Source organism: Barbus barbus, assembly GCF_936440315.1.
Source record: "Barbus barbus genome assembly, chromosome: 17".
Taxonomy (NCBI): Eukaryota; Metazoa; Chordata; class Actinopteri; order Cypriniformes; family Cyprinidae; genus Barbus; species Barbus barbus.
Window position 1 is genome coordinate 8,807,725 of NC_136745.1, and position 15,838 is coordinate 8,823,562.

Consider the following 15,838-nt stretch of genomic DNA (forward strand, 5'->3'; position numbering starts at 1 on the left):
ATCTGTTCACTGAAAGGTTCTCTGGGGAACCAAAAATGTTATTCTATAGCATCACTGAAGAAAACACCCTATTGGAACCTTTATTTTTAAGAGTGTACATTGCTAACTACTCTAGGTACTTGATCTGTCTTGTAGTCACGATTTGTAATCATGTTACCCTTATAGCGTGTGTGCCTTATTGTTTTGACAACCCGGTCTCACGAAAGTGTATAAATAGTACGACAAATAAATACAAAAACTTGTGGTATTGATACGCAAAAATTGACTTTGGCCTGTATATGCTACGCAATGGGTAGGATTAGGGTTGTGGGGTAGATGCGTATCATATGTACGCGAAAACTGCGTATCATATGCTCGCCAACAAATTTCGTGTCATATGCATATGAATTTTACATCTATATTTCCTCCACTGTATATACATAAATATCGTTACAGTTGTGAATGTTATGCAGTTTCTCAGTTTAACTCACAGTGTCGCTGTTCACCAGTAAAATAATTTTATTTCATATTGTACTTTATACTCCACCCTGTTCCTGATGTCATGTTTAGGGCTTCTAGCTCACGTCGCAGCAAAAATCGTAGACATTGAGTCTCTGCAATCTTTTTTTTCCATCTCATTTCCCAAATATAGTTCAGACATGTTTTCGTTTACATGTTGACTTTATAACAAGTATATTTCGTTATCTTTTTGTCCCCCTGATATGGATTTTAGAGGCATCAGTTTTGCTGGTGAGATGTTTGGTCTTTTGTTCTTCGTGCTGATGGCACACTCCGCTCATGGAGACGTGAGCTATTCTTTTCCGGAGGAGATGAAACGCGGATCTGTGATTGGAAATATAGCAAAGGATCTCGGACTCGATGTGAACAGACTGTCATCTCGTAAAGCTCGAATTGATACTGAAGGTAACAGAAAACGATACTGTGACATTAATCTGAATACTGGAGAAATGATCGTAGCGGAGAGAATCGACAGAGAGGGACTATGCAATGAAAAAAATTACTGTGCTCTTAATTTCGAATTAGTTCTAGAACACCCATTGGCCATACATCGTGTGACAATACAAATACAAGATATTAATGACAATACACCAGCATTTCCTAAAGATACAGTAAAGCTTGAAATAAGTGAGAGTGCTGATAAAGGCGCTCGGTTCCGCGTGAATGAGGCGCATGATGCGGACATAGGACAGAATAAAGTACAAAGCTATTCTATTGAAAGGAATGATCATTTCCTTATATCTGTAAGTACAAAGGCGGATGGTGGCAAAAATATTGAGTTAGTGTTAGAAAGAGAGTTGGATCGTGAGCAGCAGAAAGAGCTAACATTAATTCTGACTGCGGTAGACGGCGGGACTCCACCGAGATCAGGTACTGTAGCCATACACGTCACTGTGCTGGATGCTAATGATAATGCTCCAGTCTTTAGTCAGGCCGTCTATAAAGTCAGTCTGCCTGAAAATTCTCCTCTAGATACTGTAGTGGTGGCAGTGAGCGCTACTGATGCTGACGAGGGACAAAATGGAGAAGTCATATACGAGTTTAGTCGAATTTCCGAAACTGCGAAAGAATTATTTAATCTGAATGAGAATAGTGGAGAGATTAAAGTTAAAGGCCCCATTGATTTTGAGGAGGAAGTAAAATATGAGATGCTTATTGAGGGAAAGGATGGCTCTGGTCTTTCTTCAGACACTAAAGTAATCATAGAAATTACAGATGTTAATGATAATGCCCCCATTGTAGTGATTAAGTCTTTAGATAGCCCTGTTCCTGAGAACGCGTTCCCCGGTACAGAGGTTGGCATCATTAATGTGCAGGACAGGGACTCTGAGAATAACGGACAGGTGCGCTGCTCCATTCAGCAAAACGTCCCGTTTAAACTCGTACCTTCAATCAAAAATTACTATTCTCTGGTGACCACAGGTGAATTAGATCGCGAGCTGCTCTCTGATTATACTATTACAATTACTGCAACTGATGAGGGCTCTCCGCCTTTATCTTCCACTAAGAATATTCACCTGACTGTAGCTGACGTGAATGATAATCCACCTGTATTTCAGGAGCAGAGTTACAGAGCTCATGTGCAAGAAAATAACAAACCGGGCTCCTCTATTTGTTCAGTATCAGCTACAGACCCGGACTGGAGACAGAATGGCACTGTAGTTTATTCTCTGTTGTCCTCTGATCTCAATGGCGCACCGGTGTCCTCCTTTCTATCCATTAACGGGGACACCGGGGTCATTCATGCCGTGAGGTCGTTTGATTATGAACAGCTGAAAAGTTTCAAAGTGCTCGTGTTATCCAGAGACAACGGTTCTCCTCCTCTGAGCAGTAACGTGACCGTGAGTGTCTTCATAACGGATGAGAATGACAACTCCCCTCAGATATTATATCCCTCTCCGGAAGGAAAATCCTTCATGACCGAGATGGTACCCAAAGCTTCGCAGGCGCGCTCCCTGGTCTCCAAGGTGATCGCCGTGGACGCGGATTCTGGCCAGAACGCGTGGCTCTCGTATCACATTATTAAAGCGACAGATCCGGGACTTTTCACTATCGGTGTCCACAGCGGAGAGATCAGGACGCAGCGGGACATTTCTGAATCTGACAGCATGAAACAGAACCTCGTTGTGTCCGTGAGAGATAACGGACAGTCCTCACTCTCAGCCACGTGCGCATTGTATTTACTTATATCAGATAACTTGGCTGAAGTTCCAGAACTGAAAGACATGTCTCGAGACGAGAGCAGCTCCAAACTGACGCTTTATTTGATCATCGCGCTGGTGTCCGTTTCCACTTTCTTCCTGACCTTCATCATCATCATCCTGGCAGTGAGGTTTTGTCGCAGGAGAAAGCCCAGACTGTTGTTTGATGGAGCTGTAGCCATTCCCAGCGCGTATATCCCTCCAAATTACGCAGAGGTGGAGGGCGCGGGAACTCTCCGCAGCACTTACAATTATGACGCATACCTGACCACGGGCTCGCGCACTAGTGACTTCAAATTCGTCAGATCTTATAATGAGGGCACGCTGACTGCTGACCTGACTCTGAAAAAGACTCAATCCGCTGTGGATGATCTTGAAGGACTTGATGCGGAAGTGAGCGATTCGTTTCAGGTAAGGCTCAAAGTCTTTATTTTAAAAAATACATCTTATGATTTGTTTTAAAGTTTATGTTTCTGTGTTCTAAATGAACTGTTTTCTTTGGAAGCAGACTTGGTTAATGACATCTTTTGGTTCTTTCGTGTGCCTTATTTCCGTTTTGAATTCAGGAAAGTACCTCTATCTATCTATCTATCTATCTATCTATCTATCTATCTATCTATCTATCTATCTATCTATCTATCTATCTATCTATCTATCTATCTATCTATCTATCTATCTATCCTTTTCTCTTCATTTTTGGTCAGGTAGGCAGTTGTAAGTCATGGGTCATGTTTCACGAATCGATGTGTTTTTATTCTTTCTCTTTAGTCATTAGCTATTTTGAAGTAAACTTTTGGTTAAAGTTGCTTGGTGATTTTTAGAGGAAAGGTATCTATTTGTCTAATTCTATTCACTAATCATCACGTTTATTTTAGTAATTTTAGTATGGTCAGTTTGTGTATCCGTATGTATTCTGATATTCCTAATTAAATCAGTTTTAAAAAGGTGATATTTCGAGCAGTTTTACATTTCTTTGATCCTTGTCTCCTTTATTTGTTAGTTTATAGATGGAATTAAAGTGGGATGTCAATAACGTTCCAGTGAGTAAAATATTGCAAACGTCTTTTTAGTCGACATGGTAATGATATAGGGCAGGCTTTCAGTCGCTGTCTGTGGTTCTGCACTGGCATTTAGCCTTAGTCTTTGTTTTCTTTTTTGCTCGCATAATATAACTTGTACCACTCTATCCTGCCATGGATTTTTTTTCAATACCTTCATCATGCGTTCGTGTTTCTCTCTCAGTCTTCAGACAATTTTGCTGCTGACTGCTGTTTTACTGAATGATGTTAAGTCTATAGCGCGTGTCTTTCGTATGATCCTATTACGAGATATATGAATATTAGTAATGTGAATAGAAATATGAGTATCAGGCCTATGCAGTTTTTTATTTTGACTCATAGTGTCGCTGTTCACTTGCAAATCCACGCTTGTCTTCAATAGTTATGTCTCCACCCTGCTTATGATTTCATGCACTGGACTTCATGCTCGTCTTTCAGATAAATCGTCGAGGTGATAGACAAATTGTTTATCAAGGGATTGAGCCTAAATTTCTAAATTCGTTTGTGCATTTCGTTTACATGTTAATAGATGTATTTCTGGATTTAATTTTTGATCAATTTATCAAGAAATGTTTGGTCTTTTGTTCTTCGTGCTGATGGCGCACTCCGCTTATGGAGACGTGATCTATTCTTTTCCGGAGGAGATGAAACGCGGATCTGTAATTGGAAATATAGCGAAGGATCTCGCGCTCGATGTGAACAGACTGTCATCTGGTAATGCTCGCATTGATGTGGAAGGAAACAGAAAACGATATTGTGACATTAATTTGAATACTGGAGAACTGACCGTAGCGGAGACAATCGATAGAGAGGGGCTTTGTGGAAAGAAAACTTCATGCCTTGTAAAACAGGAGCTCGTGCTGGAAAATCCTTTGGAGCTGCATCACTTCGTTCTCAATATCGAAGACATCAATGATAATTCACCTCAGTTCAAACAAACTTTAATACATTTCGAAATAAGAGAATCAGCAGACAAAGGTTCTCGTTACTTATTAGATGAGGCCCACGACGCGGATATTAGTCGGAATTCAGTGCAGTCATATACACTTAGTAGCAATGAACATTTCCTTTTAAATGTAGTTACTCGGGCAAATGGACGAAAATATGGAGAGCTTGTACTGGAAAAAGAGTTGGATCGTGAGAGGCAGAAAGAGCTAACATTAATTCTGACTGCGGTAGACGGCGGGACTCCACCGAGATCAGGTACTGTAGCCATACACGTCACTGTGCTGGATGCTAATGATAATGCTCCAGTCTTTAGTCAGGCCGTCTATAAAGTCAGTCTGCCTGAAAATTCTCCTCTAGATACTGTAGTGGTGATAGTAAGTGCAACCGATATTGACGAAGGACATAACGGAGAGGTGATATATGAATTTGGACATCTGCGTGAAATCCACCTGGAAACATTTTCGCTGAATCCATTGTCTGGTGAAATTAAACTAACGGGGCTTCTTGATTATGAGGAAGAAAGCTCAATTGAACTGCCAGTTCAAGCTAAAGATGGTCAAGGGTTAGCCAGTTATTCTACTGTGGTAATTGAGGTTGTTGATATTAACGATAATGCCCCTATAATTATGATAAAATCACTTAAAATCCCTATTCCTGAGAACGCGTTACTCGGTACAGAGGTTGGCATCATTAATGTGCAGGACAGGGACTCTGAGAATAACGGACAGGTGCGCTGCTCCATTCAACACAACGTCCCATTTAAACTCGTTCCTTCAATCAAAAATTACTATTCTCTGGTGACCACAGGTGAATTAGATCGCGAGCTGCTCTCTGATTATAATATTACAATTACTGCTACTGATGAGGGCTCTCCGCCTTTATCTTCCACTAAGAATATTCACCTGACTGTAGCTGACGTGAATGATAATCCACCTGTATTTCAGGAGCAGAGTTACAGAGCACACGTGCAAGAAAATAACAAACCGGGCTCCTCTATTTGTTCAGTATCAGCTACAGACCCGGACTGGAGACAGAATGGCACTGTAGTTTATTCTCTGCTGTCCTCTGATGTCAATGGCGCACCGGTGTCGTCCTTTCTATCCATTAACGGAGACACCGGGGTCATTCAGGCCGTGAGGTCGTTTGATTACGAACAGTTGAAAAGTTTCAAAGTGCTCGTGTTAGCCAGAGACAACGGGTCTCCTCCTCTGAGCAGTAACGTGACCGTGAGCGTCTTCATAACGGATGAGAATGACAACTCCCCTCAGATATTATACCCCTCTCCGGAAGGAAACTCCTTCATGACCGAGATGGTACCCAAAGCTGCGCAGGCGCGCTCCCTGGTCTCCAAGGTGATCGCCGTGGACGCGGATTCTGGCCAGAACGCGTGGCTCTCGTATCACATTATTAAAGCGACAGATCCGGGACTTTTCACTATCGGTGTCCACAGCGGAGAGATCAGGACGCAGAGGGACATTTCTGAATCTGACAGCATGAAACAGAACCTCATTGTGTCCGTGAGAGATAACGGACAGCCCTCTCTCTCAGCCACGTGCTTATTGTATTTACTAATATCAGATAACTTGGCTGAAGTTCCAGAACTGAAAGACATGTCTCGAGAGGAGAGCAGCTCCAAACTGACGTTTTATTTGATCATCGCGCTGGTGTCCGTTTCCACTTTCTTCCTGACCTTCATCATCATCATCCTGGCCGTGAGGTTTTGTCGCAGGAGAAAGCCCAGACTGTTGTTTGATGGAGCTGTAGCCATTCCCAGCGCGTATCTCCCTCCAAATTACGCGGAGGTGGAGGGCGCGGGAACTCTCCGCAGCACTTACAATTATGACGCATACCTGACCACGGGCTCGCGCACTAGTGACTTCAAATTCGTCAGATCTTATAATGAGGGCACATTGACTGCTGACCTGTCTCTGAAAAAGACTCAGTCCGCTGTGGATGATCTTGAAGGACTTGATGCCGAAATGAGCGATTCGTTTCAGGTAGGACATGAGTATTTATTTCAAAATAATTTGGTGGATTTAATTTGTTTAAATGTAATATTTGTGTTGTTATCTCACTGCTTTCTTTTAGCAATGTTTATTTTATTTTATTTTTTTTTCTTAGTGGTTCACGTGGCTCTTTCAAATGTTTGATCGTAGACACATGAACAGGGTCAGTTTGGAGTTTGGAGAAAATATTGATCGTATAAGTGATTTTTTTTACACTTTATCTGGACATGTATGAGGTAGCTCTTTTTGCCACTCTTTTGGACTTATTTTGAAGTCAAGCTGTAAAAGTAGTTTGTTATTGATCTTTTAAAGATTTCAAGGACATCCGTCTCATTCTGTTAACGAATGCTTTCGTTAAAACGTCATCATTCATTACTATGTGTGTCCTTATAGAGTCTGCCATTTCTAATTGTCTGTGATAAAATATTGCTATTTAAGTGGTTTGACTTTTGTCTTTATGTAATTTTTCTATGCAGTTAATGAGAATTGAGATCATATGTTAGTTAAAAAAAAGTAGTAGAGAAATCTTTTCAACGTACTTTTAATCTGATTGGAAATGGCACAGGGCAGGTTCTCCGTGTCGCTGTCCATGGTGCTGCACTGCTATTTACTACTTGTGTTGGGTATTTTGCTTGTATAGCTCTCTATCCCTCCACGTTTGTTTGTTTGTTTGCTTGTTTGTTTGATTCTGAATAACATACATAGTGCGGTCTTCTTTATCTCTCGCACTTAAAGGAATAGTTCACCCCAAAATTAAAATTTTGTTATCATTTACTCACCCTCATGTCATTCCAAACCTTTATGATTTTCTTTTTTATGTAGAACATGATAAAGATATTTTTAAGAATGCTGGTAATCAAACAGTTGATGGTCTTCATTAAATTCTATAGTATTTATTTCCCTACGATGCAAGTCAGTGGGGACTAACAACTGTTTGGCTCTTCAAAATATCTTCTCTTGTGTTCAACATAAGAAAGAAACTTATACAGGTTTGGAACCACATGAGGGTGAAAAAATGACAACATTTTCATTTTTGGGTGAATTAATCCTTTAAGAAAATTTTGCTGCTGGCTTTAGTTTTGCTACACAGTTGCATAACAATAAAAGTAATTGCTAAGTAAATACAATACACATTCTTTCTGTGTAATATCAATTAATTCTGTCGGCTAAGAATGTCATGCAGTTTCTTATTTTAACTCATAGTGTCGCTGTTCACCTGCAAAACAATGTGTGTCTTCAGTATAATTTTTTTCCGCCCCGTTTATGATGTCATACACAGGGCTTCAAGATCCTCTCGTTGTAGAAAATCGTCGACAGTGACTGAGTGTCTGATAGTATACTCCTCACGATTTTTCTTAATTTAATTTTACATTTGTCGTTTTTTACATTTTAATCGTTTTGTTGCTGGATTTAATTTCTTCTTAATATCTGAAGAACTCCAAAGGTTCCGCGTTGCTTGCGAGATGCTTGGGTTTGTGTTCTTCTTGCTGATGGCGCACACCGCTTACGGAGACGTGAGCTATTCTTTTCCGGAGGAGATGAAACGCGGATCTGTGATTGGAAAAATAGCAAAGGATCTCGGGCTCGATGTGAACAGACTGTCATCTCGTAAAGCTCGAATTGATACTGGAGGTAACAGAAAACGATACTGTGACATTAATCTGAATACTGGAGAACTGACTGTAGCGGAGAGAATCGACAGAGAGGGACTTTGTGGAAAGAAAGCTTCATGTGTCATAAATCAGGAGCTAGTCCTTGAAAGCCCTCTAGAACTGCATCGCTTCATTCTAAATATTGAAGACATAAATGATAATTCACCACAGTTCACAGAGAGTGTCGTTAAATTGGAAATACAGGAATCAGCAGACAAAGGATCTCGCTACTTATTAGACGAGGCCCATGATGCCGATATTGGTCGGAATTCAGTGCAATCATATACACTTCAAGACAATGAACACTTTCTTCTTAATGTACTAACCAGGGCAAATGGAAGAAAATATGGCGAACTCGTACTGAATAAAGAATTGGATCGTGAGCAGCAGAAAGAGATAACATTAATTCTGACTGCGGTAGACGGCGGGACTCCACCGAGATCAGGTACTGTAGCCATACACGTCACTGTGCTGGATGCTAATGATAATGCTCCAGTCTTTAGTCAGGCCGTCTATAAAGTCAGTCTGCCTGAAAATTCTCCTCTAGATACTGTAGTGGTGACAGTGAGCGCTACTGATGCTGACGAGGGACAAAACGGAGAAGTGACATATGCATTTAGTCATTTATCCGAAATTGTCCGGCAATTATTTTTCCTTGATACAACATCTGGCGAGATTAAACTAAAGGGACTGATGGATTTTGAGGAGGAGAGTTCAATCGAACTGCCGATTCAAGCTAAAGATGGTCAAGGACTTGCCAGTCATTGTACAGTAATAATAGATGTTATTGATATCAATGATAACGCCCCAATAATAGTGATTAATTCCCTTAACAGCCCCATTCCCGAGAATGCATTACCCGGTACAGAGGTTGGCATCATGAATGTGCAGGACAGAGACTCTGAGGATAACGGACAGGTGCGCTGCTCCATTCAGCAAAACGTCCCATTTAAACTCGTACCTTCAATCAAAAATTACTATTCTCTGGTGACCACAGGTGAATTAGACCGCGAGCTGCTCTCTGATTATAATATTACAATTACTGCTACTGATGAGGGCTCTCCACCTTTATCTTCCACTAAGAATATTCACCTGACTGTAGCTGACGTGAATGATAATCCACCTGTATTTCAGGAGCAGAGTTACAGAGCTCATGTACAAGAAAATAACAAACCGGGCTCCTCTATTTGTTCAGTATCAGCTACAGACACCGACTGGAGACAGAATGGCACTGTAGTTTATTCTCTGTTGTCCTCTGATGTCAACGGCGCACCGGTGTCCTCCTTTCTATCCATTAACGGAGACACCGGGGTCATTCATGCCGTGAGGTCGTTTGATTACGAACAGCTGAAAAGTTTCAAACTGCTCGTGTTAGCCAGAGACAACGGTTCTCCTCCTCTGAGCAGTAACGTGACCGTGAGCGTCTTCATAACGGATGAGAATGACAACTCCCCTCAGATATTATACCCCTCTCCAGAAGGAAACTCCTTCATGACCGAGATGGTACCCAAAGCTTCGCAGGCGCGCTCCCTGGTCTCCAAGGTGATCGCAGTGGACGCGGATTCTGGCCAGAACTCGTGGCTCTCGTATCACATTATTAAAGCGACAGATCCGGGACTTTTCACTATCGGTGTCCACAGCGGAGAGATCAGGACGCAGAGGGACATTTCTGAATCTGACAGCATGAAACAGAACCTCGTTGTGTCCGTGAGAGATAACGGAAAGCCCTCTCTCTCAGCTACGTGCGCATTATATTTACTTATATCAGATAACTTGGCTGAAGTTCCAGAACTGAAAGACATGTCTCGAGACGAGAGCAGCTCCAGACTGACGTTTTATTTGATCATCGCGCTGGTGTCCGTTTCTACTTTCTTCCTGACCTTCATCATCATCATCCTGGCAGTGAGGTTTTGTCGCAGGAGAAAGCCCAGACTGTTGTTTGATGGAGCTGTAGCCATTCCCAGCGCGTATCTCCCTCCAAATTACGCGGAGGTGGAGGGCGCGGGAACTCTTCGCAGCGCTTACAATTATGACGCATACCTGACCACTGGCTCGCGCACTAGTGACTTCAAGTTCGTCAGATCTTATAATGAGGGCACGCTGACTGCTGACCTGACTCTGAAAAAGACTCAGTCCGCTGTGGATGATCTTGAAGGACTTGATGCGGAAGTGAACGATTCGTTTCAGGTAGGACTTATAAAATCGCTTTTTAAAATAATGTGTGTGTTAACAGATTAAATTTGTTCATGTACTAAATCGATTTTCATTGGCAAGAGACTCTGTTTTTGTAAAAATCTCGTGACACATTTAACAAATGTATTTTAGACACAAACATTTTTAAGTGGCACTTTGGAATCTGAGAGTACTTTTGTCCGTTTTATCATTTATTTTTTAGATGTGTAGGGTCATGTTTGAGCAATTATTAGTCAAGCTGTCTTTCACAAATAGTTATTTGTTGAGCTTGTATAGTAATCCAAGTCTGTCTTCTGTTAACTAATATTTCTTGGGGTGATCTTAACGTTTTATCAAACCTCCATTTTTGTGTCTCTCTAGTTTCTGTCGTTTGTAATTAATTGATGTTTTGCGTTTCTCTCATCGACGCCTCAGTTATGTGAAGTTAACTAAGTGAATTCAATTCAGATACCAGTAATATTTTGGCCAGCAAAATCTCTTAAAACTCCGTTTCAGTCAGATTGGAAATGGCAGCGCCATGTTGCTGTCCATGGTGCTGCACTGGTATGTTCTGTGGATTGTTGCTCCTACATAAGTAATGTAATCTATATCCTATTTCTTATTTTCGAAATGCTATGAATATTGAGATCATGCTTATGTGCCTCCGCAGGGAAATTGGTGAATCGAAATTGGTAGGATGATTGATTGGCCTGTTTTTGTGATAGTTTTATTGCTTTGTGTTTTACATTTTTATTTTTGATTTCGATGTATTTTGAATGGAATGGGAAAATACATGTTTATAGTCACTTTCTTTTTAATGAAATAGACCATTGCAGCGCTTTCTCTGAGATATTAGTGTATTTGTATGCTCTGAAAAGTTACGTATAGGGTGATTCGCCTTTTTAAATCATGAAATTCTTGATAATGAGAGGAAGTTGGGACCTATTTGTCTTTTATAGTTTTGTTTTATTGTATTTTTCCCAATTTAGTCTTGTGTAACCTTGTCCTTTAATTAAACGTTTGTGCTTTTGAATTGAGTAGGAAAACAATTTGTGAATTATTCATGATTGAGATCATTTCTCTTTCATGGCGCGCTTAAAGATTGACGGGACTTGCTGTGCATTGTTGTTGAACTGTGTTGGATATTTGCGGTTTAGCACTAAGAACTTTCCTATAAACATTCGTGGTGCATGGCATGCATAAACATGCAAATTATATATTTTCTCCTGAGTAAATTTTTAAATCGTGTGATATTTTCACTTGCACAGTTGCTTTGAAACATTTCAGGTGTGTTAAGTTCTTGTATTTCAGTTTTTCCATCAGATAATGGGCTCTTACTAATTACTTAAGCATAAAATAAATATTTGGTTAATTCTTAGAGCGTCTGGTTAGAGGTCTAAACACTGTGCAATAGCTAACTTATAGTATGCAATGCTACAGAGGCTGTAGCGGATTTGAAGCGGAGATTTAAAGAAGAGAAAGGATTGTACTCAAACAACACACATTTACGCATATATTCTTCACAAAAAAAAAAAAAAAGTAGGCTTTCTGTTTAATTGTGAAAACTGTCACAGGATCGCATAACATGTCTTGCAAACTGGATTTCGTGATTTTTATATTTTAAGATGTCATACCAAGACTATAGTTGGTTGAACTCAAATGTAGCCTTTGATGCATTTTAACTATTGTTTGTGATGTAGAATGCATTTTTTCGTGTCATGGGCAAACTGCGAAGTATATTGTAAATGTGAATTTTTAGCTTCTTCTCTTTTCATATCCTACAAGTATATTTTAAACTACAAGTATGTCATTTTATTTTCATCATAAGTGTCATACCCAAGTTTTACATGTCAAAGGGGCATGAGAGTTTCTGCAGTTTCATAATTGAACTCTTAGTGTCGCTGTTTACCAGTGCAATCTTTGATGTTCATATTGTTTCTCTCCATTCTGTTCATGATGTCATATTGAGAACTGACCTCTCAGCTCGCTGTAAGTCGTCGACAGTGAGCGGTGCCTTCCTCTATTGTTCTCTTATATCGAGCATAAACTAAATTCAGTAATTTCAACTGGCTTTACATGCTAATAACTTCAATACATTTTTGTTGATTTTCATACAGAGAGATCAAAACCTTACGAGTTGCTGCTGAGATGTTTGGGGTTTTGTTCTTCGTGCTGATGGCGCACACCGCTTATGGAGATGTAAGCTATTCTTTCCCGGAGGAAATGAAACGCGGATCTGTGATTGGAAATATAGCAAAGGACCTCGGGCTCGATGTAAAGAGTCTGTCAAGTCGTGATGCACGAATTGAAAATGAAGGTAACAGAAAACGGTACTGTGACATTAATATGAATACCGGAGAACTGATTGTAGCGGAGAAAATCGACAGAGAGGAGATTTGTGGAAAGAAAGCTTCATGTGTTATTAAACAGGAGCTAGTGTTAGAAAATCCGTTGCAGCTTCGTCGATTTATTCTTAATATTCAGGACATCAATGATAATTTTCCACAGTTCAAACTAAATATAATCAAATTCGAAATAAGGGAGTCAGCAGACAAAGGATCCCGCTATTTATTAGATGAGGCCCACGACGCGGATATTGGAGTGAATTCAGTGCAGTCATATGCATTAGAAAACAACGAACATTTTCTTCTTAGTGTTCTTACGGCGGTAAATGGAGGAAAATATGGAGAGCTAGTTCTTAATAAAGAATTGGATCGTGAGAAGCAGAAAGAGCTAACATTAATTCTGACTGCGGTAGATGGCGGGACTCCACCGAGATCAGGTACTGTAGCCATACACGTCACTGTGCTGGATGCTAATGATAATGCTCCAGTCTTTAGTCAGGCCGTCTATAAAGTCAGTCTGCCTGAAAATTCTCCTCTAGATACTGTAGTGGTGACAGTGAGCGCTACTGATGCTGACGAGGGACACAACGGAGAAGTGACATATGAGTTTGGTCATTTATCAGAAAGTCTTTTGGAAATATTTGATCTCGATGCAGTGTCTGGTGAACTTAGACTAAGAGGTATGGTAGATTATGAGGATGAGAGTACAATGGAACTGCCGATTCAAGCTAAAGATAGTCAAGGTCTAGCAGGTCGATGCACTGTGTTAATAGATGTTGTTGATGTCAATGATAACGCCCCTACCATAATGACTAAATCTGATAAAATATCAATTCCTGAGAACGCGTTCCCCGGTACAGAGGTTGGCATCATTAATGTACAGGACAGAGACTCTGAGAATAACGGACAGGTGCGCTGCTCCATTCAGCAAAACGTCCCATTTAAACTCGTACCTTCAATCAAAAATTACTATTCTCTGGTGACCACAGGTGAATTAGATCGCGAGCTGCTCTCTGATTATAATATTACAATTACTGCTACTGATGAGGGCTCTCCGCCTTTATCTTCCACTAAGAATATTTACCTGACTGTAGCTGACGTGAATGATAATCCACCTGTATTTCAGGAGCAGAGTTACAGAGCACACGTGCAAGAAAATAACAAACCGGGCTCCTCTATTTGTTCAGTATCAGCTACAGACCCGGACTGGAGACAGAATGGCACTGTAGTTTATTCTCTGCTGTCCTCTGATCTCAATGGCGCACCGGTGTCCTCCTTTCTATCCATTAACGGAGACACCGGGGTCATTCATGCCGTGAGGTCGTTTGATTACGAACAGTTGAAAAGTTTCAAAGTGCTCGTGTTAGCCAGAGACAACGGTTCTCCTCCTCTGAGCAGTAACGTGACCGTGAGCGTCTTCATAACGGATGAGAATGACAACTCCCCTCAGATATTATACCCCTCTCCGGAAGGAAACTCCTTCATGACCGAGATGGTACCCAAAGCTTCGCAGGCGCGCTCCCTGGTCTCCAAGGTGATCGCCGTGGACGCGGATTCTGGCCAGAACTCGTGGCTCTCGTATCACATTATTAAAGCGACAGATCCGGGACTTTTCACTATCGGTGTCCACAGCGGAGAGATCAGGACGCAGAGGGACATTTCTGAATCTGACAGCATGAAACAGAACCTCATTGTGTCCGTGAGAGATAACGGACAGCCCTCTCTCTCAGCCACGTGCTCATTGTATTTACTAATATCAGATAACTTGGCTGAAGTTCCAGAACTGAAAGACATGTCTCGAGAGGAGAGCAGCTCCAAACTGACGTTTTATTTGATCATCGCGCTGGTGTCCGTTTCCACTTTCTTCCTGACCTTCATCATCATCATCCTGGCCGTAAGGTTTTGTCGCAAGAGAAAGCCCAGACTGTTGTTTGATGGAGCTGTAGCCATTCCCAGCGCGTATCTCCCTCCAAATTACGCAGAGGTGGAGGGCGCGGGAACTCTCCGCAGCACTTACAATTATGACGCATACTTGACCACGGGCTCGCGCACTAGTGACTTCAAGTTCGTCAGATCTTATAATGAGGGCACGCTGACTGCTGACCTGACTTTGAAAAAGACTCAGTCCGCTGTGGATGATCTTGAAGGACTTGATGCGGAAGTGAACGATTCGTTTCAGGTAGGACTAGTCTATATACCATTTGGTTTTACAGATTGCTTTCTTTAGAAACATCCTGGCTCAGGATAAACTTATGTAATGTGACCCCCCCCCCCCCACACACACACACACAAAAATCCATATTGTTGTCTTTTCTGTGAAATCATTTTATAAAGTTTTTTGAATGTTTGCTTTATTTTAAACCCCAGTTCACTGTAAGGCATATTTCTATTTGCTGTACATGGTGAAGTACAGACCGTTTGTCTTGCTTTTGACATTTTGCTCTTATATTATAGGTCTGCATACAGTAGTGTTTTTAATGAGTAGATTTTACAGAAATTGAGCTGGTTTCTCTTTTCAAATCCTCAGATAATGTTTGATTTTTCCAGGACCTATGATGAAGTCATTTCATGTTTAACAAAAGTGTTATTTTCATGTTTTGACATTTAATGTCAGATCTTTACGAGTTTATGGATGAGCTATATATTTACAGAAATTTAAGAAAATATTAAACTATTTTCACATTTAAGTTCTCTTTTACACGTATTATGACATGGTTACATTGGTGGTCTTTTGATTATGAAGGACTTGACGCAGACATGAATGTTTCTTTTGGAGTCAAATTAACGGATATTTTTCGTTGTTTTTTTCTTTCACTTATTTTAATGTTACAACATTACGGATTAAATAAGTATCTTTATTTTAATACACTGAAACTTATTTTGAAAGCTAAGATGTAGCTCCTTTCTATTTATAATTTATCTTTAGATTTTCCTGGCCATGTTTGAGCAATTTTAAGT

The 15,838-nt window shown here is 40.7% G+C and overlaps 2 protein-coding genes across 3 annotated transcripts in view; both read left to right on the top strand.

Annotated features, from left to right (window-relative positions):
• Positions 1-734: 734 nt before the first annotated feature.
• Positions 735-15,838, top strand: part of LOC306883678 (protocadherin gamma-A11-like) — a gene marked incomplete at its 5' end in the record, with an annotated part of 142,632 nt that continues 127,528 nt past the window's right edge. Inside the window, one exon of one of the 2 annotated variants that reach the window (XM_079439071.1) lies at positions 735-3,110. In XM_079439071.1, the coding sequence (XP_079295197.1) occupies positions 735-3,110 (2,376 nt within the window). Of the gene's footprint in view, positions 3,111-4,193; positions 6,703-15,838 lie in introns of those variants that run through there. The other variant, XM_079439074.1, reaches the window with a different exon arrangement.
• Positions 8,175-15,436, top strand: LOC306883177 (protocadherin beta-16-like; the record flags this gene model as incomplete). The annotated part of the gene is made up of 3 exons (XM_079438299.1): positions 8,175-8,442; positions 12,946-15,059; positions 15,428-15,436. The coding sequence occupies 3 exons, from the start codon at positions 8,175-8,177 to the stop codon at positions 15,434-15,436; spliced, it is 2,391 nt and encodes a 796-aa protein (XP_079294425.1).